Source organism: Onychomys torridus, chromosome 11, assembly GCF_903995425.1.
Source record: "Onychomys torridus chromosome 11, mOncTor1.1, whole genome shotgun sequence".
Taxonomy (NCBI): Eukaryota; Metazoa; Chordata; class Mammalia; order Rodentia; family Cricetidae; genus Onychomys; species Onychomys torridus.
The window spans coordinates 34378231-34400826 of record NC_050453.1 but is presented as its reverse complement, the minus strand read 5'-3'; the positions used below and the strand labels follow the sequence as shown (position 1 = coordinate 34400826).

Genomic DNA, 22596 nt, shown 5'->3' with positions numbered 1-22596 from the left:
TTCCAGGGCAGCCCTGACACTCCCAATGAATAACATTCATTACCTGTGGGGGCCTTGGTTCTGGCCTTCTTGCTCTCCCGGGCCCCCTTCTGAGCCCATACTTGGACGGTGTACTCCACACCCGGTCTCAGGCCTGTGAGAACTGTGCTGCTCTTCTCCTTCCTCACTGGAATCTCCCTGGTCTCCCCATCAGCAGATGTATAGCGCACCATGTACCTGTCAATATCAGCCTGCACCGGGTCCCAGGAGATGGTGGCTGTATTTTCTGTCACCTGATTGGTCACCAGGTTTTTGGGACTGTCAATGTCTACAAGGAAAAGTCTTAGTCAGTATGTGTTATTGGTTCAGCAAGTCAGTAAAGGCATTTGTCCAGATGTGTAGCAGCCTGAGTGTGATCCCCAAACTGATAAAAATGGAGGAGAGAACTAATTCTAGAAAATTATCCTTTGACCTCCACACATGTGCCATGACCTGCGTGCCTACACACACACACACACACACACACACTATGATGATGAAAGTGATGATGATGATGATGATGATGATGAAGATGACAACAATAAATCAATATGCACCGTTAACAGGCCCAGGGTGCAGAAACTGTTAGCCATGTTGACTGGTGAGAGTTTTAATTTTCTGTGGTTTTCCATCTCATACACCTCCATTTGGGTGGGGGTTTGTGCACTTAGTGTCTGTTATTTCTCTGTTATTTCTGCTTCATATGTGTGCACAGCTCTTCCCAGGAACGCTGCCCTATTCAAGTAGAAACCCGCCCAACCAGAATCTGAAAATCTAGGGTATGTCTTCTACTAGAAGTTTGACAAAACGGATTCTTACTTATTTGGTAAGGAATATCAAGCCTTTGCTCTATATACAAGGCATGTTACAGGCAATATAGAGAGGTTCGAGTCGAAGACCTTGGTGTTGCAAACAAAAAGGAACAAACAAGTTTGAGTCCATTTGCATGACAGTAAAGACCTCTCGTAGGACTGATCATTTCTAGGGACAGATTTGTTTGATAATTAAAATATGACTTGGATGTTGAAAAGCAAACCTTTACTTGTGACAGCATACCTAAAATCTACAATCTTAAAGTAAAATTTGATTTTTTTTTTTTAATTTTCTGGTATCCTTCACAAAGATCCCAGAAACACCATCTCTAGGAAACGATCCATGCACCTAGAAGAGGAACTGTACACACTGTTTAGAAAGTCTAGCACATAAGGAAACCAGCTGAAAGGGGGTAAGGGATGGTGTGGGAAGCTGATTGTGGGAGAAATAACCCCTCATTTCAATAATCATCAATAATCATCTGTATCAGAGGGAAAAAAAACTGACTTCCCCTAAACTTGTCACAACAGCCGTCGTACCTCTAAACTGTGCTGTTCATTACCTGTGTGAGCCTCGGTGTTGGCTTTCTTGCTCTCCCGGGCTCCTTTCTGGGCCCACACTTCAACCTTGTACTCCACACCCGGCCTCAGGCCTGTCAGGACAGTGCTCCTCTGTTCCTTCCCAATCAGAAATTCTTTGGATTCTCCATCAGCAGAGGTGTAGCGCACCACATACCTGTTGATGTCAGCCTGTACTGGGTCCCAGGAGACACTGAGAGTGGTCTCTGTCACCTGGTTGGTCACCAGGTTTTTGGGACTATCAATATCTGAAAAGAAAAGTGCTAGTCAATAAACACTAGCAGAGACACCAAAAATGGAGGCCATTTTGTTTAGGCTGAGTTTCCTATTCTTAGGTCCCATCTCACATGTGTGTTTCCAGTTTTCACACAGAAACCACAATTGGACTCTTGGGTCCTCAAAGAGGAAGAACAGGACTGTTGTGGAATATTTGTTTACACTGTAAAGACATGTCTCTGCCTAAGATGCCTTCTTATTGGTTTAATAAAGAGCTAAATGACCAATAGCTAGGCAAGAGAGATAGGAAGGAATTCCAGGGGAAGAGAGGAAGGGAAGAGGAAGAGGAATCTAGGCATGCAATTTTGCCATCAGACTCGGAGCAAATCAGATGTGCCATACTAAGAAGAGGTAACCAAGCCTGTGGCAGAATGTAGATTAAAAAATATGGGCTAATTAAGTTATAAGGCTTTGTTAGGGAAAAGCCTAAGCTAAGGCCAAACTTTCATAATTAATAGTAAGTCTCTGAGGCATTATTTGTGGGCTGGAGGCCCAAAGATAGTCCAACAAGAAAGCTTGCTACAGGGGAAAATGGATTGGCCACCATATCCAGAGTTAGAGGGGCTGTGCTCTAGTCCCAACCCCAGAAGAACAGCTGAAGGACAGAAAATACATTAGGTTATAGTCAGTAAAGAATCTCATCCCAGTTATGCCATTGATCAGCTATGAACTTGGACAGCTCAGCTGCTCTGAGTGTGCCTCAGTTGCCTTTTCCATAAATGTGGAACTAGAACTATTTATAAGGTAAGTTAATATTCCATGAATATCTCATGAGTCAAATCCCACCTTTATCAAGTATCTATATGTCTTATAGAAATCAAAGATTTCACTGGATTTGAGGGCTTTGCGATTTTTGTTTTGTTTTTGTTTTAACTGTAAAACAGGGAGGTACTATCAACTCAACAAATTTGTCTGAGGAGAGGAAAAAAAAAACCTTATTTATTCCTAGTGGGTATATAAAGTGGTATAAACACTATATCAATATACTGGCATATACAATATACTGAAAAATAAAGGACAAAAGAAGAAAATGATCCAGAAATTCTACTCCTAGGTATATGTCTTTGAAAACAAACTAGCACACAAATGCTATAGCATCATTATTCACAAGAGTAGAAAAGAAAACAATTCACATATTCACAAATGACAAATAGATAAACAAAATGTCATATAGCCATACAATGAAATATTCACTACCAAAATTAAGAATGGATTCACACTACAATGCAGAAGATCCCAAGGAATACTATTTAATGAAAAAAGTAAATCACTAAAGGTCACATGATGTATGAATCCATGTATAACAAATGTTCAGCCTAATCAGAGAAGTTTCTTTGTATAGTGGACAGATGTTAATGTAGACACTCACATCTGGTCACAGTACAGAGAATAAATGCCTGTGTAGTGCTCAGCCACAAATGTGATGACTGTATCATACACACCCTGGCTTAGGGACCATAAAGGAAGAAGGGACAGAAAGACTGTAAGAGCCAGAAGCTGGAGAGGACCTGAACAGAAACAGTGTCTTCTGGACACAACAAGACCATTATAATCATGTGGCTGTGAGTGCCTGCATAAGATTTGCACAACATGAAGACAGTCAACATTCCTGTCTGAACAGGAAACAGACTCATGGAACCTGATCCCCTGTTGAGGAGTTATTGATAGTTGATGGGTTCTAGGAAAGAGTCTTTAAGGGTGTGGCCTGGGTCAACTATGGATGGCCCCAGACCTATGAGTACATGAGCAGTATAAATTGGACTTGGTGGATTATGAAGAAGGAAGAAGAGGAGACAACAATCCAAAGCTGGGAAGAGGTGGGGAGTGGGGGTTGCACCTGGGATGAGTTAGGGCAAAGAGTGGGAATAATCAAAATACATGGTGTGCATTATGAAATTCTCAAGAATTAGCAAAAAATATACTTTCATTTAAAAAGAAATGTCCAGAGCAAAGAAACCTATAGGAACAGACAGCACTTATTACTTAAGGCTGCAGGGAAAAAGAACAGGAAGTTGCTGGTGATGGCTGTGAGGCTCCTTTTGCCGATGATGTCACTGAAATAGTGGTAGCTGTTGTGCAGCTCTGTGAATGTGTCAAGAACATGCTAAATCCCTTGAACTGGACTCTTCAAGGAGGTGAATTTTAGTGTGAAAATGCATCTTGGGAAGGCTATTCTTGTTGAAGAGGAAACACAGATGGAAAAGCCTTAGAATTATCAACTGTTCTTGTATGTAATTAGTCACAGGATCTTCAGAGTAGAAAACACAGTACTCAAGAGGGTTTCTTTTCTAAGAAAGCAGTGTCCTCCCCTGTCCCAAAGTGAGCACAGAAAAAGCCATTCATTTCAATAAAGTATATAACTTACAGATTCCAGCAATACTGTTTCTTTTCAAGAAAGAAACTGACCACAAAGGAAACACCTATTTTGATAAACAGTGAGTGGACAGGCCAGTCATCATTAACCTTTAAGAGACAAATGAAAAGGAGAATATGAGGTCCTTCTTTTGAACTAATGTGTTAAACAGCATGGGAGGATGCTGTGGGTAGTATGACAAAAGCCTGCCACTCTGTCTTCTACAATCATTGGTTTCTTCCAAGGCCAGAGAAGGAATTGCAAGTGTCCCCCCCCTCTAAGGCTTACCATGAAACATGTCACAACCTCAGTCCACAATGTTCATACCTGTGGGAGCCTTGGTGTTGGCCTTCCTGCTATCCTGGGCCCCCTTTCTGGGCCCACACATCAACCTTGTACTCCATGCCCGGCCTCAGACCTGTCAGGACAGTGCTGCTCTTCTCCTTTGACACAGGAACCTCCCTGGTCTCTCCATCAGCAGAAATGTAGCGAACCATGTACCTATCAATGTCAGCCTCCACTGGCTCCCAGGAGACACTGAGAGTGGTCTCTGTCACCTGGTCAGTCACCAGGTTTTTGGGACCATCAATATCTAAAAGGAAAAGAGATGATCAATAGGTAGTAGTCACAGGCACCAAAGAATGAGACCATTTGGTCTTGGCTGGGAGAGTTTCCAGTTCTTAAGGTTCCTCCATACCTTATGTGCATTTCCAATGCTTCATCTACAGAGACCTTGTCTCCCCAGCTGAACTCAGAGCCTCAAGGGGGCAGCACAGGACAGTGGAATGAGCAGTACATCCAAAGGAACTGGGTTCTACCTTAAGAGGCAGAGCTGAGGGCCAGGAAGCACCTTAGGTTCCAGTCAGTGGACTAAACCTCATCCCAGCTCTGCCATCAGCCTGGGCAACTGATACCTGCCTACTTTCATCATTTGTAAATGTGAGCCAAGGTTAATAAATTATAAGATACTTCAGTAATGCATGAGTATTTCTGAAATCAAACCCATGTGATATCAGCCACGTGACTATGGAAACCACTCATTTCATAGAATCGGGGGATTCTCAAATGTGAGGTGGAGACATTGACTCCTGCTCTGCCAAGTCAGCAAACACTCTGAGGGCAAAATATTGCTAGTGGACATGTAGAATCCTATCACATTGTTTTCCTAATAAGTTAAAGTGAGAACTACCAAATGATCCTGCAATTCCACTCTTACTTGCACAACTAAGAAAAGTGATGGCATATGTATACAAAACCCTTGTGCACAGAAAGGTGGGAATATAGGGAAGCACTGGCCTAGCATGTACCAGGTCCTAGGTTTGATCCTCAGCATCATACACACAAAAATATTTATATACAAATGTCCCAATAACATTATTCATAACAGACTTTGAAAAGTTAAAATAATCCAAATGTCAAACAACTAAGAAACTGAAAAGCAAATGTGCTGACATGTACTGTGAAATACTAATTTGCATACTGATACATGTTATAACACAAATAAACCTGGAAAGTGAAAGGCATCTCCTCAGAGGCACACAGATTATACATCCACGTATAAACGATGTCCAGAACAGAGAACTCTATAAAGACAGATAGCAATTGCTAACAGACTTGGAGGCAGTGGGGTTGGAAAGTGACTGGCAATGGATGTGAGCTTGAGCTCTGTTCCTTTTGGTAATGAGCATAGACTCCAGTAATAAACTACAATAGTTACAGAACTATGAGCATACTAAAGTCATTGAAGTGCACATCTTAAAGGGTGAATTTTAATATGTAAATGTCTCTTAATATGGCTGTTCTTAACAAATGTGTGAGCAGAGACGAAAAGGCCTTACAATTACCAAATGTCATGTGAAATACCAATGGTACAATCCTCAGAATGGAACACAGCACTCAAAAGGGGATTTACCACTAAGAAAGTAACATCCTCCTCTTACTCCAAAGTGACCACAGAGAAAGTCATTTTCCTGGAGCACATATATATCTCCTTCTGTCACTTCACCAAGAGAAATCTTTTGACATTGATACACAGTTGGAAGAACACTGGGGAGAAGCCACCCACCACCACTGGTCCTTTTACTTTCATGCAGGAGATCATACCCAGGGACTTGTTCATGCTACACAGGACTGTATTACTTAGCTCACCACCAATCTCTATGAGGCTGAGGTATAACGCTGCATATGAAGTCCTCATTAAGAGATACACTGCCCCTATGAACACCTGGTTTTTTGACAAAGAAGTCAAAATTATACAATGGAAGAAAGAGAGCATCTTCAGCAAATGGTGCTGGCATAACTGGATGTCAGCATGTAAAAGAACGCAAATAGATCCTTATCTATTGGCCTGCACAAAATTCAAGTCCAAGTGGATCAAAGACCTCAACATAAATCCAGTTACAATGGATCTGACAGAAAAGAAAGTAGGAAGTAACTTTGAATGCATTGACACAGGAGACCACTTCCTGAATATAACACCAGTAGCACAGACACTGAGGTAGACAATTACTAAATGGGAACTCCTGAAACTGAGAAGCTTCTGTAAGGTAAACGACATGGTCAATAAGACAAAACAACAGCCTACAGAATGGGAAAAGATCTTCACCAACTCCATGTCTGACAGAGAGCTGATCTCCAAAATATATAAAGAGTTCAAGAAACTAGACTTCAAAGTACCAAATAATCCACTTGTAAAAATGGGGTACAGATCTAAACAGAATTCTCAACAGAAGAATCTCAAATGGCCAAGATGCACTTGAATTGTTCAACATTCTTAGCCATCATGGAAATACAAATCAAAACAACTCTGAGATACTGTCTTACACCTGTCATAATGGCTATGCTCAAAACCACTAAGTCAGCTTATGTTGGAGAGGATGTGGAATAAGGGGAACACTCCCCACTGCTGGTGGGAGCACAAACTTGTACAGCCACTTGGAAATCAATATGGCAGTTTCTCAGAAAATTGGGAATCAATCGGCCTCAAAACCTAGCTATACCAATCTTAGGCATATACTCAAAGGATGCAATTATACCACAAGGACACTTGCTCAACTATGTTTATAGCAGTATTATTCATAATAGCCAGAACCTGGAAACAACCTAGATCCCCCTTAGTTGTAAAGGATAACCATGCTACAATCCACAACCCCAGTGAGGTTAGGTAACAAGGAGAGCCCAAAGAGGGACACATGGATTTCCCTGAGAAGGGGAGATAGAAGCTATCTCCTGGGTAAACTGGGGGTGATCATAGTATCATGAGGAATCATGTTGGGCAGGTTAGGGTGGGATGGAGGGAGAGAGTAATAAAAGAGATATCTTGATGAGAAGGTGGGTAGGGAGCATTTCAGGGTCAGGGAGAAACCTGGTGCCAGGGAAACTCTCAGGAATCCATAAGGATGACCGCGGTTAAGACTCCTAGCTATAATGTGAGGATACCTGAACTGGCCATCTCCTGTAATCAGATGGGTGACTACCCTAATTGTCATCAGAAAGCCTTTATCCAGTAACTGATAGAAACAAATACAGAGACCCACAGCCAAGTACTGGGCCAAGCTAAGGGGAAGCCTGTTGAAGAGAGGGAGGAAGGATTATACAAATCAGGGGGGTCAAGGTCATCACAAGGGAACCCACAGAAACAACTAACCTGGACTCATAGGAGCTCATGGACTCTGGACTGACAGACAGGGAGCCTGCATGGGACCGACCTAGGCCCTCTACATATGTGTGCCAATTGTGTAAGTTGGGCTATTTATGGGACTTCTAGTAGTGGATCAGGGCCTGTCCCTAATGCTTGAGCTGGCTTTCAGGAACCTATTTCCCATACTGGGTTGCCTCATCCAGCCTTAATACAAAGGGAGGAGCTTATTCCTACTTCAACCTGGTATGCCATGCTTTGTCGACACCTAGGGGAGGCCTTACCCTTTCTGATTAGAAAGAGAGAAGGAGTGGATAATAATAAAATAAATAATGATGATAATAAAGAAGAGAATAATATTTATTGAATATTTTTCAGTGTTGAAGAATAATTTAATGTTTGCTTCCTGCCACATGGATTAGATCAGAAGATGTGTGGCATCTGCCCTATTCACTGGCCCAACATCATGCAAACCTGAGATACCTCTGTAGCTCAGAAACTCATTTGTGCCCTGGGACTGAACTTCACAGAATCACACCATGGCGGCTGTAAGTAGCAGAAAGTTGAAAACATTCTAATCATGTATTGCTGATGGATGATGCCCATCACCTCCTTTCTACCAGAATATTTTTTATTTAAACCCTTTTTATTATTTCAAAAAGAGAGAGAGAATGTGTCACCAGCACTGAGAGATGCTACAAGCTGTATGACAATGTCCTACCATCCTGATTCTCTCCAAATTATTGATTTGGGCCAATAGCAGTGAGAGAAACCCAAGCATGACCTCCCATACACATAGGATGATATCAATGTCCATTACCTGTGGGGGCTTTGGTGCTGGTCTTCCTGCTCTCCCGTGTCCCTTTCTGGGCCCACACGTCGACCTGATACTCCACACCTGGTCTCATGCCCGTCAGGATGGTGCTCCTCTCCTCCTTCCCAACAAGGAGTTCCCTGGTCTCTCCGTCGGCAGAGGTGTAACGCACCACATATCTGTCAATGTCTGCCTCTACTGGGTCCCAGGACACAGTGGCAGTGTTCTCTGTCACCTGCTCAGTCACCAGGTTTTTAGGGCTATCAATATCTAAAAGGAAAAGCTTGATCAATAACCACTAGTAAACTGAGTGTGATAGCTTGAGTCTGTAGTCCCGTTACTCAGAAGGCTGAGGCAGGGAATCATGAGATTATGAATTTGAGATCAATATAGGCTGTTCAAAAAGATTTTGTCTAAACACAGGCACACACACACACACACACACACACACACACACACACACACACACACACACACCAGGCATCATTAAGCCTAGGCTGAGCATTCCTACTCTTACACTTTTCCCATCTCCTATATTGGTGTTCAGTTGATTCATGGACAGACACCTTGTCCCCACAACTACTTGAGTCCTCAAGGTAGTAGCCCAGGACAGGGAAAACAGTAACGTACTCAGAATTAGAGAAGCTGGGTTGCAGTCCCAGCCCAGTGGCCTTAGAGACCTCAGCAGTTAGCTAAACCTCAGTCTCCTCACCTAGGAAAGTAGATCCTAAATACATGCATGATAAGATGCTGCATAGCCCATGAGTATTTTATGAATCAAACCCTATGCATTACCCACTAACTGTGAATTGCAGAAATAATGCACTCCAGTAGATTGAGGATTCTCAACTGTGAATGGAAACATGGTTTCCTGTACTACCAAGCACAACAAATACTTCTCAGGGACAAGTAAATGAAACAAATTACTCTCGTTTTTGCTTGTGGGTATGTAAAAGGGCACAACCGCTTTGGAGATTAGTTTGGCAGGAACTCAAAAATTAAATATGTAGGATTAACAATTCAGTTCTAATACATCTACCTAAGAGAAATGAATGTCCCAATATCATTATTCATGATAGTCCAAACATGAAAACAAACCAAATAGCCACTAAGACAAACTGGCAAATAAATGTGTATATCCATACAAGCAAGTATTAATTTTAATAAAAAATAAGTATCAATATATATTATAATACAGATGAAGCTGAAAGCTATGCTTTATGAGAGAAGTCAACCACAAAATGCCACATACTGTGTTAATCCATGTATTAGAACTGTCCAGAACAGACAAATGTAAAACAGATAGCAGTTGCTACCTGTGGGGAGGGAATGAGGATAGGCAATAACTGGTAATGCATATCACGTTCCTTATTGTGATGAAAATCTTCTAAACATGCAGGCTAAGAGTTGGGCAATTATGTGACTATGTAATAGTAAATGCTGAGCTGTATACTCTGAAGACTGAATTTTATACGTAAACACATCTTAATAAGGCTATTCTTTGCAAATGAAAGAATGGGAAAGCCTTAAAATTATCCACTGCTGTTATGCATGACTGCAAGTCTATGACTGTCAAAATGGAACACATAGTCCTCAAAAGAGGATCTACTCACTAACAGAACAATAAATACTCCCGTTCCAAGAATATCCCAGCAAAAGCTATTTCCCTAAAGCACTTGACTCCCAGATCCTAAAGCATATGCTTTCTTTATGTCATTTCATCTTCAAGTTGTAATAATTCAGTGATTGACAGTGAGGAAAACACACAATTAGAAGCACAGTGTATAGATTTGAGGAATCATTAATCTTCTTGAGACCAAAATATGAGGTCTATATTTCTGGATTAAGTGTAAAGGGTGTGCGGGGATGGTTTGGGGTATATAACAAAAGCCTGCCACTCTGTCCTCTACAGTCATTGGTTTCTTCCAAGGCCAGAGAAGGAATTGCAAGTGTCCCCCCCCTCTAAGGCTTACCATGAAACATGTCACAACCTCAGTCCACAATGTTCATACCTGTGGGAGCCTTGGTGTTGGCCTTCCTGCTATCCTGGGCCCCCTTCTGGGCCCACACATCAACCTTGTACTCCATGCCCGGCCTCAGACCTGTCAGGACAGTGCTGCTCTTCTCCTTTGACACAGGAACCTCCCTGGTCTCTCCATCAGCAGAAATGTAGCGAACCATGTACCTATCAATGTCAGCCTCCACTGGCTCCCAGGAGACACTGAGAGTGGTCTCTGTCACCTGGTCAGTCACCAGGTTTTTGGGACCATCAATATCTAAAAGGAAAAGAGATGATCAATAGGTAGTAGTCACAGGCACCAAAGAATGAGACCATTTGGCCTTGGCTGGGAGAGTTTCCAGTTCTTAAGGTTCCTCCATACCTTATGTGCATTTCCAATGCTTCATCGACAGAGACCTTGTCTCCCCAGCTGAACTCAGAGCCTCAAGGGGGCAGCACAGGACAGTGGAATGAGCAGTGCATCCAAAGGGACTGGGTTCTACCTTAAGAGGCAGAGCTGAGGGCCAGGAAGCACCTTAGGTTCCAGTCAGTGGACTAAACCTCATCCCAGCTCTGCCATCAGCCAGCCTCAGCCTTGTCTCTAAGCTCTTCTTCCTCACCTCCAAAATTATATACAGACTGCTGTGTCGACTTCTGGTTCTTTCAGGAACTAATCTTCAACATGTGCATCACTCTCATCAATTATTAACTTTGTTTTATTACTTGGGCAAGTTGCTTCACTGTATTCTGCATTTGTAAAATGGAATTTCTTTGGTGGTGGTGGTGGTGGTGTGTGTGTGTGTGTGTGTGTGTACACGTATCTGTGTGGTTAGCTCTATCAACTAAAATAAAAACAATGTTTATCAATCTGAGATTCAAAATGTAACCAAGGGCATTCCAGCCCTTGTCCCTCAACTTCTTCCATGGAGGAAACAAAAAACAGGAGAAGAGAGATATTAATTTATAACTTGTAGATTTTTACATCATAGTGTTATATCATATGAGTTAACAATATGTTATGACTGTTCTTAGCACTGAGTAGAGGTCCACGATTTCAACCATCATTATTGATGATAAAATCAATTCATTGACACTTTATAAACCCAAGAGATTATTGTCCTCCATACTACACAGCAGAAGGTAATCAAAAATACGTTTTATCAATAAACTAGTAATATTTCCTTCTTCCAAACAGTTCCTTGCAAAAGCCATTTTCCTAAGGTCATTTGCACAAAGAGTCTACTTCATATGTTGCTTTAGGGTATGGCCACAAGAAAATTGGTATCTAAATTCCTACTTCCCACAAGTAAGGCAGGATCAACAGTTTTAGGATTCTTGACTGACCAACCATGTACATGTTTAGGAAGTTGGAAAGGCCAGTATGCTAGGACTTAGAGTATGGAATTATTTCAAAAGACTGTGTGTCCCTTGGGTGAGGTCTGAACTCAATATGTTTCATCAGGATCCCTGGTAGAGCTTCTTGTGTTGGCTTTGGAGCAAAAGATCTCAGTAGGGGTGATTAGCAATGCCTAAGACATTCTGATTGCTACAACTCACTATAGGGGAGGGGGATACCCTTACACACACACACACACACACACACACACACACACACACACACACACCCTCCTGAAACAAAGGAGTGTCCTGCTCAAATGTCAATAGTGATGAGATTGAGAAACCTTTTCTAAAGCATGGGGCACAATGAGCTGGTGTGTGACATGTGGCTAAAATACCTCATACATGAGAAAAATGGCTGGCTGCTCTCACACAGAACGAGAGAGACTTCAGCTTTTCACACAGACTATTTGTTATTTGAAGGGACACGGGATGTGTGTGCGGTTCCCATGGACTACATATCAGTTGAGCAAATGGGGTGTGCCTGAGGGTTCTGTCAAGAGTTGTTCTGGGGGACTATCTAGAGGTGTGAGATGATTCCATCAGATCCTCAGCTGGCCAATCCTGGTCAACCAACCATTAGAGGAAGTGAGCTAGGGGGTTAGGAGGGACGAGAGGTAATGGGTCAGGATGGAAAAACATTGTACTTAGCCGGCTAAAAGAACAGGACTCCAAGTACTGGGAGGAAGACAGAAGAGAAGCTGAGTAATGCCCTGCCCATGGCAGGCAGGGAGCATGCAAACAGCTAACAGCATATGAAGGATGGGCTCTTACATGGAAACGGACATTTTCATTACTAAAAAAATCAACACTGGGGGGACTAGACACTGGCTTATTTTTAGATAACAAAACACTGCAATGATTTCTGCCTAAAACATTCATCCGAAGGGCAGAAACAGGAACAAACTTCGTTGGAAGGGTTTAAACAAGTGAGGAATTTTTAAGAAGAGGAAGCTGTTTGTAGCTCACGACCTACAAGTCTGGCTCCCTCGAGATGACAGTTACTTGCGCTGCCTTCATATTTGCTTCTTGCCAAATGAAACGTTTGTCCTTAATAACAAATAAGGTGCACAGGCAGAGAAGAAGGGTGGAGGTTATGAGCAATAAGCATCAGTCTTTAAAGACCACAGTTCGGAGAATACAATAGGAGACTTGCATTCTGAGAGAAGGAGGTATACAATTTGCTAGGGAGCACTATCACCTCTAATCAATGAAATCATCCTGACTGCCAAGGTCAGAGAAAGCAAAATCAACCTAGACATCTTAGAAGCTTAGCAATGGCATAGAGGTAATGCGTGCTCCCTCACCTGTGGGGGCCTTGGTGTTGGCCTTCCTGCTCTCCTGGGTCCCCTTCTGGGCCCACACATGGACCTTGTACTCCATGCCCGGCCTCAGGCCAGTCAGGACAGTGCTGCTCTTCTCCTTAGATACCGGCACCTCCCTGGTCTCTCCATCAGCAGAGGTGTAGCTCACTATGTACCTGTCAATGTTGGCCAGAACAGGGTCCCAGGAGACACTGAGAGTGTTCTCTGTTACCTGGTCAGTCACCAGGTTTTTGGGGCTGTCAATATCTGAAAAGAAAATGTTTGAAAGTTTAAGCTGTAGCAGTAGAAGGCACCCCCCTCCCCCATTATCCTGCCTTTTATCTCCCAGAACACTCAGCAAGCGATGGGTTACCACACCAAGTCTCTGCTGGGAGTCAAGGGAAAATGCAGTTTCTGAGTCTCAGTTTCAAAGTCAGGCTAGCTATACTTGCCTTTTGGTTCCCTAAAATGTAGAAGGAACAACATCTTCATAGTAACATATGGAACATCAAGACAGCCAATTAAACACCTGCCACACTGTTGGGATACCTAATTTATCATTTTATCAAGGGCTACTTCACCGGGGAGAACTCTGAAAGCATTGTCACAGATATTTCTATAAGCAGACCCTCTACACAGATCCACTGAGTCTGACAAAAGCACTACTACTATGCAGTTGTACTTCTCTGAGTCCTGAGGCTTGCTGATGGGGCTTAGGCTGGCAGGCCCATGAGCCCCAGGGATCCACCTGTCTGCCTGCATGGTGCTGGAATTACAAGTCTGTGCTACCACGTCCAGCTTTTCACACAGGCGCTAAGGATCAGACTCAGATGGTACAGCAAGTACTCTACCATCTGACCTATCTCTACACCCCCACCCCACCCCCAGTATCACGAATCTCCACATTCTGGTTGTAGTATCTCATCTCAGACCCCCAACCTGTGGTACCACGTGCACACAAATCCATAAGTTCCTATTTCATTCCAATAGTCCATCTCTCTCTGCTTACCTGTGGGAGCCTTGGTATCGGCCTTCTTGCTCTCTCGATCGCCTTTCTCAGCCCACACATAAACTTTGTACTCCACACCTGGATTCAGGCCAGTCAGGACTGTACTGCTCTGATCCTTCCTCACCGGAAACTGCTTCGTCTCACCATCCACGGAAGTGTAGCTTACCACATACCTGTCGATGTCTGCCTCCACTGGGTCCCATGAGACAGAGAGAGTGTTCTCTGTCACCCGGTCAGTCACCAGGTTTTCCGGGCTGTCAATTTCTTGAAGGAAGATACAAAATAAGAGGGTAGGTCTTATTACTTTCTAGTTTCTAAAAGGCCAAAGGCATAGCCAAAATTACAATGTCAATTAATTGGAGTCAGCTATACGCCGGAGATTGAGAGAGCTTATGACTTTAAGTGTTGACAAGTGATCAGAACAAACTACTAGCATAAATGGATGGGTCTTTAGACCATGCCAATATACAGATCAATAATGGCTTTTACATGCAAAGTTTTCCTTTACCATAGATTACATAGCACTCTCTCGCAGTTCCCTAACCCCTTGCACCTGAAGGCAAGTACATTTCAATAATCTCCACCTGCTCGGATATGTTCTTTGGGTAGAAAAACATTGTAGAAGTAGGAGCCATCCGTGTTTTGTACACAGAGCATTGTGTCTGTGGCCAGGGAATGGCGCGACCTTTAAACCAATGGAACGGAGGTGTGGGCTAGTATAAAGGACCCTAGTAGAACCTGCCTGGATGTCTATGTGACAGAACTGGGTTGGAGCCTCGGCGCTGGTTTTTCTTGGTACCTCACACAGGAGAAACTGTGTCATTTAGGTTTCTGTCTCTGCACCTCTACAAAGAAGGAAGGAGCAGTCCTTCCTCAGAGATGAACCGCGGCATGGTAAGTGCTGACCCGGCTTGCTATTAATAATGGCATTTCAGGAATGGGATATCACTTCCTCCTCAAAGGGTAAGGCCTTCGAGTGAAAACTCCGAACAGTACGGCTAAACAGCAAGGCCTTTCTTACCCAGCTCTAAAGGCCAGCTCCTCCAGAGTGTTCCCAGAAGGAAAGAGCATTTCAACCTGCAAGTTGCAGCTTGCCAGGCCTGCTTGTCACCTCAGTAAAACAGGTAGAGATGGGACCACACCACTGACATCCGCCACAGAAGGATAAAGGCTCTAACTCCTAGGACACTGAGCTGACTGTAATGCCCCAGTCTTAGCCTTTGCTATTGTACCACCTCACAACCAAGTCCACCAAAAAGGACACTTGAGATTACCTGACTGCCCAACCTCATACTTGCGGCCTTTACACATGCTGCTTCCCTGCTGGCTCCCACCTTCCTTACAGGCTCTCTTCAGGGGTCACCTCCTCAAACCTCCTCCTCCCCAAATTTGTTTTGATCAGTGTTTTATCACAGCAACAGTAACCAAACTAAGACTCTTGCTGTGTGTCTGTTGCTTTATATGAATTAAGTCATTGTGCTGGATAGTTTTATGTCAACGTGACGCAGGCTAAAGTCACCTGAAAGGAGAGCGCCTCAGTTAAGAAAATGCTTCCAATCTGGGCGGTGGTGGCTCACACCTTTAATCCCAGCACTCGGGAGGCAAAGCCAGGCAGATCTCTGTGAGTTCTAGGCCAGCCTGGGCTATAGAGTGAGTTCCAGGAAAGGCACAAAGCTACACAGAGAAACCCTGTCTCAAAATCTCAAAAAACCAAAAAAAAGAAAAAAAGAAAGAAAAGAAAAGAAAATGCCTCCATTAAGGCTGAGCTGTAGCAAGCCAGTAGGGCATTTTCTGAATTAGTGATCAATGGGGGAGGACCCCGCCCATTGTAGGTGGAGCCACCCTGGGATGGTGGTCCTGGAGTCTCTAAGAAAGCAGGTTGAGCAAGCCATGAGAGCCAGCCAGTAAACAGCAGTTCTCTGTGGCCTCTGCATCAGCTCCAGCCTCCAGGTTCCTGCCCTGCTTGGGTTCCTGTGCTGACTTTCTTTGATGATGAACTGTGACATGGATGCATAAGCTGAAAAAGCTTTCTCCTCCCCAGCTTGCTTTTGGTCATGGTGTTTCATCACAGCAATCATATCCCTAACCAAGACACTCAACGTAAACCACCCTCCACCATATCCCTATGAAATAGACACTCCTGAGCCATTTTATGAACTAGAAATTGACTCACTGTCGCTCGGCTAGTAAGTGGCCACGCTGGGGTTAAACTCTGAAGAGCCAAAGATCTGAGACCATATTCCTAGTTATGGTGCATACTTTTCTGAAGTTTTCTCTGTATTTAGTGACTGTCCAGACACAATAAATGCATCCTTTCCCTCTGACTTCCTATTAAGTGTGCTGGATGAGCAGGTGGATACCCATTAGGCTGTTGTGAATTCAGGGAATCACCAAAGGAGTGTTTAAACACAAAGGATGGCCAAGCCATGTCCCAGTGTGTCTCAGAACACCTGAAGGCCTGAGCTGAGCAGAGCAAGTGGTTGCAGTTTGGAGATCCTTGTGTTTCCGAATGTTTATGGGAAGAATCGGTGAGTTTGGCAGATGCTGATGTAGGAGGCAAACCATTTCCTTGGTCTGAAAGAGAGCTCCTACATGCAAAGTGCCTCTTCACCACTGCAAACTAAAATAAGCATTCAAATACACAGGTGCTCCCATGGTTTTAGTTTTTATTAAAAAATAAAAATAGGAGCCAGAGGGGTCCAGGACATCACAAGAAAACCCACAGAAACAACTAACCTGACTCACAGAAACTCACAGAGTCTGAACCAACAACCAGAGAGCCTGCCTGGGACTTACCTAGGCCCTCTACATATCTGTGACAGTTGTGTAGCTTGGTCTACTTGAGGGACTCCTAACAATGGGAGCAGAAGCTATCCCTAACACGTTGGGTAGCTCTTGAGATCCTATTCCTCATACTGGATTGCCTTGCCCAGCCTTAATACAAGGGGAGGAGCTTAGTCTTGCTGCAACTGCATATGCCAAGCTTTGTTGATACCCATGGGAGGCCTGCCCCTTTATGAACAGAAACAGAGGAGGAATGGATTGATAAGGGGCAGAGGGAGAAAACTGGAGGAGAGAATAAATAAATACATACATACATACATACATACATACATACATACATACATACATATATACAAAGTTTTACCCTACTCCAAGAGATATGTATATGAAATTCCATCCCAATAAGTATGACTATTTCTATTAAATAGTCTCATTTCTCAGTATGAAGTTAAAATGGGGGAAAAAATCATAAACATGACATTGAAATTTGTTTTGGGACAAAAATCTCAGCACCGAGCAGGGGAAGTAGACACAAAGTCCCACCCCTTAACCAAGAAGCTATCTGCAATTGGTACATGCTGGGAAAAGAGAAATCCATTTTCTCCAGTGGAGTATCATTGGGTATATCAATCATATTCCAAGCAGGCCCTCTATGCCCAGGAATAGACAGCCAGCACAAAACAAGCTCCATGTTTTTCAATGAGTTTTTTGTTTTGTTTTTGTTTTTGTTTTACAGAGAGGGGTGGGGTTGTTCAGTTTGTTTTGATTTTTGATGTTTTGGGGTTTTGTTTTGTTTTATTATTTTTCTTGGGGTCTTTTTTGAGATATAAAAAGAACATGAAGTTGGATGAGTAGGGAAGTGAGATGGGGGATCTGGGAGGAGTTGGGAGAGAGAAAAGAATATAATCAAAATATATTAGACAAAAAATAATAAAGATTTTTCTAAAATTGCTTTTGTAAATATCCTCAAACCTACAAACAAAAGAGCTGATGCAAAGTGGCAACCATCTTCACCATCGGAAGCAACCTCCTCAATACCCGGAAGAAGCCTACCCAACTCCCAGTCTCCCATTACCTGTAAGGGCCTTAGTGTCTGCTTTCTTGCTTCCCTGGTTGCCTCTCTCTGCCCACACAAAGACTTTGTATGCCTCTCCTGGCTTCAGGCCCGTCAGAACAGTGCTGCTCTGGTCCTTGGGTACTGCCTTCTCCTTGGTCTCCCCATCAGGGGCGATGTATCGCACCACGTACTTGTCTATGTCAGCCCTCACTGGATCCCAGGAGACAGATGCCGTGTCTTCTGTCACCTGATTAGTGACCACATTGGTTGGTCCGTCAATTTCTTCATAAAAACACACAAGAAAACAAGTTAGAGAAACTACTTGCCTAGTAAAAATCCACAGTCGCTTTAAGGTTCATGTCAGTGGGCTCCACAATGCAAGGGGATCTCTCCTTCAACTCTGACAGGGGACATCTAACATCTGCTTTAACCTTAAACTGAGAATAGGTCCCTGGTAGATTGAAAAAAAAAAAAAAAAAGCTATTCTAGGTACAGATCACTGAATACATTGAGTAAACTCCATTAGGTGCAGCTGATAAATACCCTAAGAAGTAATCAATGCTATCACTAACACAGAAGTTTCCATGAAGTATAACTCCTTTAAAGTATCTACCATGGGTACAGATGGGCTGTCTCTAAGTCCCTTTCTAGGAGACCACTCAGCAAGTAGTCAAGAACAGTTATCCTTCCTCATCTCAAGTCTCCTGAAATCGAAACAACTGGCCTCTTCTATCTACTTCTTCCAAATTAAAGTTTCTAGACCTGGCATTTATCATCTATCTATACAATGTTCCTTTCTTCTTTCTTTCCCAAATAAAAGTGCCAAAACTTTAGTTCATTTACCTCACAGCAATGTGTATGGCAGGGAACATAATGGCACTCGGCAGTTACCAATAAATAAAACAGCCAGGAGTCTATGCTGAGGTCAAGCATGTTCAGAACAATTTGTCAGCTGTATCTTGGACACACACATACTTCTCAATAACACACCGTGTACCTATGGCCTCAGAAAATCCCCAATCTTTTCATACCAGTGCTTACTAACCTTTATCAAGCTTTGGAATCCTCAAATTTGTCAACACTAGGTCCCTGCCAAGTGCCACCAGCAGGGCTATCACTTCAGAAAGTTTAGAATGAGTCCTGGCATCTCTATGTTTAGTGCTGCTTTTCTGGGTTTTGTTTGTTTGTTTGTTTTTTGTTGTTGTTTGCTTGCTTGTTTTGGGGTTTTGGTAGGGGTGGGATAGAGTCTTACTATATAGCCTGGCTGGGCCTTGAACTCACAATCCTCTGCCTCAGCCTCCTGAATGCCAGGGTTAGCGACAAGTACCACCACATATACACATAGCTCCCTGGTGGTTGTGGTCCATGCCTGTAATCCCTGCACTTGGGAGCCTGAAACAGAAGAATCATGAGTTCAAGGTAAACCTGGGCTATATATGAAGTTCAACGCCAGACTAAACCACAGAGCAAAACCTTACCTCAAATATATATATATATATATATATATATATATATAGTAGTAAACACTTTTAAGTGACTCTGATGTACATCAAAGAATGAGGGCTTCCATGTTAAGCCCCATCACCCCCATTCTATGCAATGTGTAACAATGTCCTGACCCAACATTTCTACTTATTACTTTTACCTTCTGAGTTCCATTCATAATTTAGTCTTTTATCCGATATGCTCACCTTTCTGTACAGCTTCCTGCCACTGGAGAATTTTATAAGTAAGTCATCTATACACATCCATCACGACTGCTGATAAAGATACTGAACAGGACAAAGCTCAGAAATGACAGTAGAATGTCCTCTGCACACAAATCTATATCTCTTTAGGCAAAAAGCCACAGGATAACTTCTTAGTCTAAACTCTTTTCCTTGACCCCCCATCTACTCTTGGTCTCTTAGAAAGGGATTTCCAGAGAGAAGTTACAACTTCACACCATCCCATTTTTCAACCTCAGCTACAGTGCACCTTTATCAAACATAAGGGCAGTGTTTTATTTGCATGAAAAGATGAAATATGTTCCATTACCAGAGGCAGTTCATATTTCATTTAGTAAGTCAACTGCCATCTACTAAGCACACACCGGGGTCATGAGCTTTTCATACATTGGTTATCAAATCTCATGGGAAAAACAAAGGCATTTACCAGGTGCCTCACTAGTTTAGGAAACTAATGAAGTCGTCCACTCTCAGAACAGTAAGTTTTAAGGATATACTTATACTAGGTACATACTTAGACAGGTTATATAACCTGTCTAAGATCAATAGTAGTAAAAATCCGTGGCTGTCACTCCACTAACAATCTTTGAATGGCTCCATGAGCTGAGGATCAGTGTTGGCATGGGTTAAATTGTGTCTAGTCCTCCTGCTCCAGTTCAACATGCCGAAGTGCTGTGTCTTGTACCTCAGTTTGGAACCTTATTGTTTTTAAACCATCTTTTCAGGGATAATAAAGTTAAAAATTGGGGGCTGGAGAGATTGCTCAGAGGTTAAGAGCACCAACTGCTCTTCCAGAGGTCCTGAGTTCAGTTCCCAGCAACCACATGGTGGCTCACAACCATCTGTAATGAGATCTGGCGCCCTCTTCTGTGTACATAATAAATAAATAAAAATTTTTTAAAAAGTTAAAAATTGAGTCATCTTGGTGGACCCAATCCAGTATGATTGATATCTCATCAATCCACATGGAATAACCACTAATAACAAATCGCAGGTAAAATAAAATATGCTCCGAAAGGCTATGGTGGCCTGAAATAACAAGTAGTAGTATCTTGTGATTGGGGAGACTACTGCAGAGAGAAAATGGCCTGAGCTGTTGGAGTGCTAGTTCTGTCTACTGGCAAAGAAAGCAAGTGAGAGAGGGGCAGTCTGGATGCAAAAGCCAACAGCATCCCAAACCCAACCTCGGGGTGGGGGGAGGCTCTAAGGTTGTTCAGAAGAAAGCATGCACACAGTAATGGATTCCCTCCCTGCCCCCTATCCAAAATGATTCTGTGCTTGCTAGGAGGGGATGGCAACAATCTGCCAAGGCCATAGCTCCATCTGGGGCAATAGTGATGAAATGAGACTAGGGTGAGGACACAGAGACAGGAGTGCAGTCCTGCTCCTCAAGTCCCCAACCCTCACCCTCTCCAAAGAGACCCACCGCATCTATAAAATCCAGGACCCCAGCAGTGCCTCTCACTTCTCTACCTTGCCCTAGTCAGTACTTAGCCCATAGCTTCTGGACACCCTGTACTGGCCAGTGGTTGGTAGGATCAGAGCCATCTGTGTGTACTGAAAGATCCAACATGGCCAGCCCTGGAGTTTTTTTATTTCCCTCAGGAGCCTCAGAACACTCAAGAGATAGAGTAGCTGCCAAGAAAAACCCTAAACAAACCCTCTAGACTCATGTGCCCTTCACTTAAAAATCACAAACATGGTAGGTCACACAAGCAAGCTAAATACAGTGTAGTTTTCCGCTGGCTTTGCTGTGAAAACATCCTGTGTGTGGTTGTAACGGTAAGAGTTGCCTAGGCTGCTTTTTGAGGACTGGAAGAACACTTTGCTAGGAAGAGAGACTCTCTACTTTTATGCACATGTGTCTGATGAGCCACTAAAGTGGGTTGGGAAGGCTTGCTACCTTTGTGTGCCTGTCATCTTTGCTGCTGTACCCTTTGGGTCAGATTCTACTCCGTACTGCATGTAGACGTGTTGATCACTTGAGAAATGCTTTCTCTAAACTTATATGCAGGATTATAACTTGACCTAGACCTTGCTAAGTCCTCCTCCACGGTTTAAACACTCTACCAGATGCCACATGGACACACAGACCATGGAAAGAGGAGGAACCAGAGTTTCTGAAAGAGTTCTGCCTGGTCAAAGACAATAGCATCCTTCCTCTTCGTTAGGGGGTTCTCTCTCCTTCATCGTTCTTATCCTGTGTCTATTACTCCTCAACTTCTCCAAATCAGGGTGTTTTTCCAGGAAAAGCTCCAATTTCTTCATTCTCCAGTCACTGAATAAAGCACCTCTTTCTCTGTAGTACTTATCTTCCCAACATTGGGTTTCCTTTAGGATAAGACCTGGGTTAGGTAACAATCGAGCCAAAAGCCAAATAAATAAATAAATCTTGGTTATGAATACAGGAAAGAAAAATCAGTCCAGTTCTATATCTAGAACCTCTTTAGATCTATACATTGAACCTCAGAAGTCCAGCTAGAGACAGGACCAGAGTAGAACTTGCTGGTTTCTGCCTCCTTCTCCTCCCCTTTCTCTCAACTCTTTAACAATGCAAACTTGAAGGGGGATCCTCACAAAGCTGTGATTCCTAATTATTTACAGGCTGGAACAAGGATAGCAATCAGATGCTGACATCAGAGAATGAGAGGTAGACCTCATGGACGGACCCCACACACTTACAAAATGTCACATTGCATGAGGCCAGCGCCACAAGACCCAAACCTCCCTGTCTGCCAAGAGGGGATGTGGGGCTCATTAAACCATTTTTCCACACAGCAAAACCTTCCAGTAGCTGCGGTGTGGGCCAAATCACAGATGAGTTACAGC

General features: G+C 43.2%; 1 protein-coding gene across 1 annotated transcript in view; it reads right to left on the bottom strand.

Moving 5' to 3' along the window:
- The window catches only part of Tnn (tenascin N), an 85155-nt gene that overhangs the window by 27910 nt on the left and 34649 nt on the right, over window positions 1–22596 (bottom strand). Inside the window, 9 exon segments of the mRNA XM_036201840.1 lie at window positions 44–307; window positions 1394–1657; window positions 4366–4411; window positions 4413–4630; window positions 8496–8759; window positions 10502–10765; window positions 13194–13457; window positions 14200–14463; window positions 18059–18322. Coding sequence (XP_036057733.1) covers window positions 44–307; window positions 1394–1657; window positions 4366–4411; window positions 4413–4630; window positions 8496–8759; window positions 10502–10765; window positions 13194–13457; window positions 14200–14463; window positions 18059–18322 — 2112 coding nt within the window.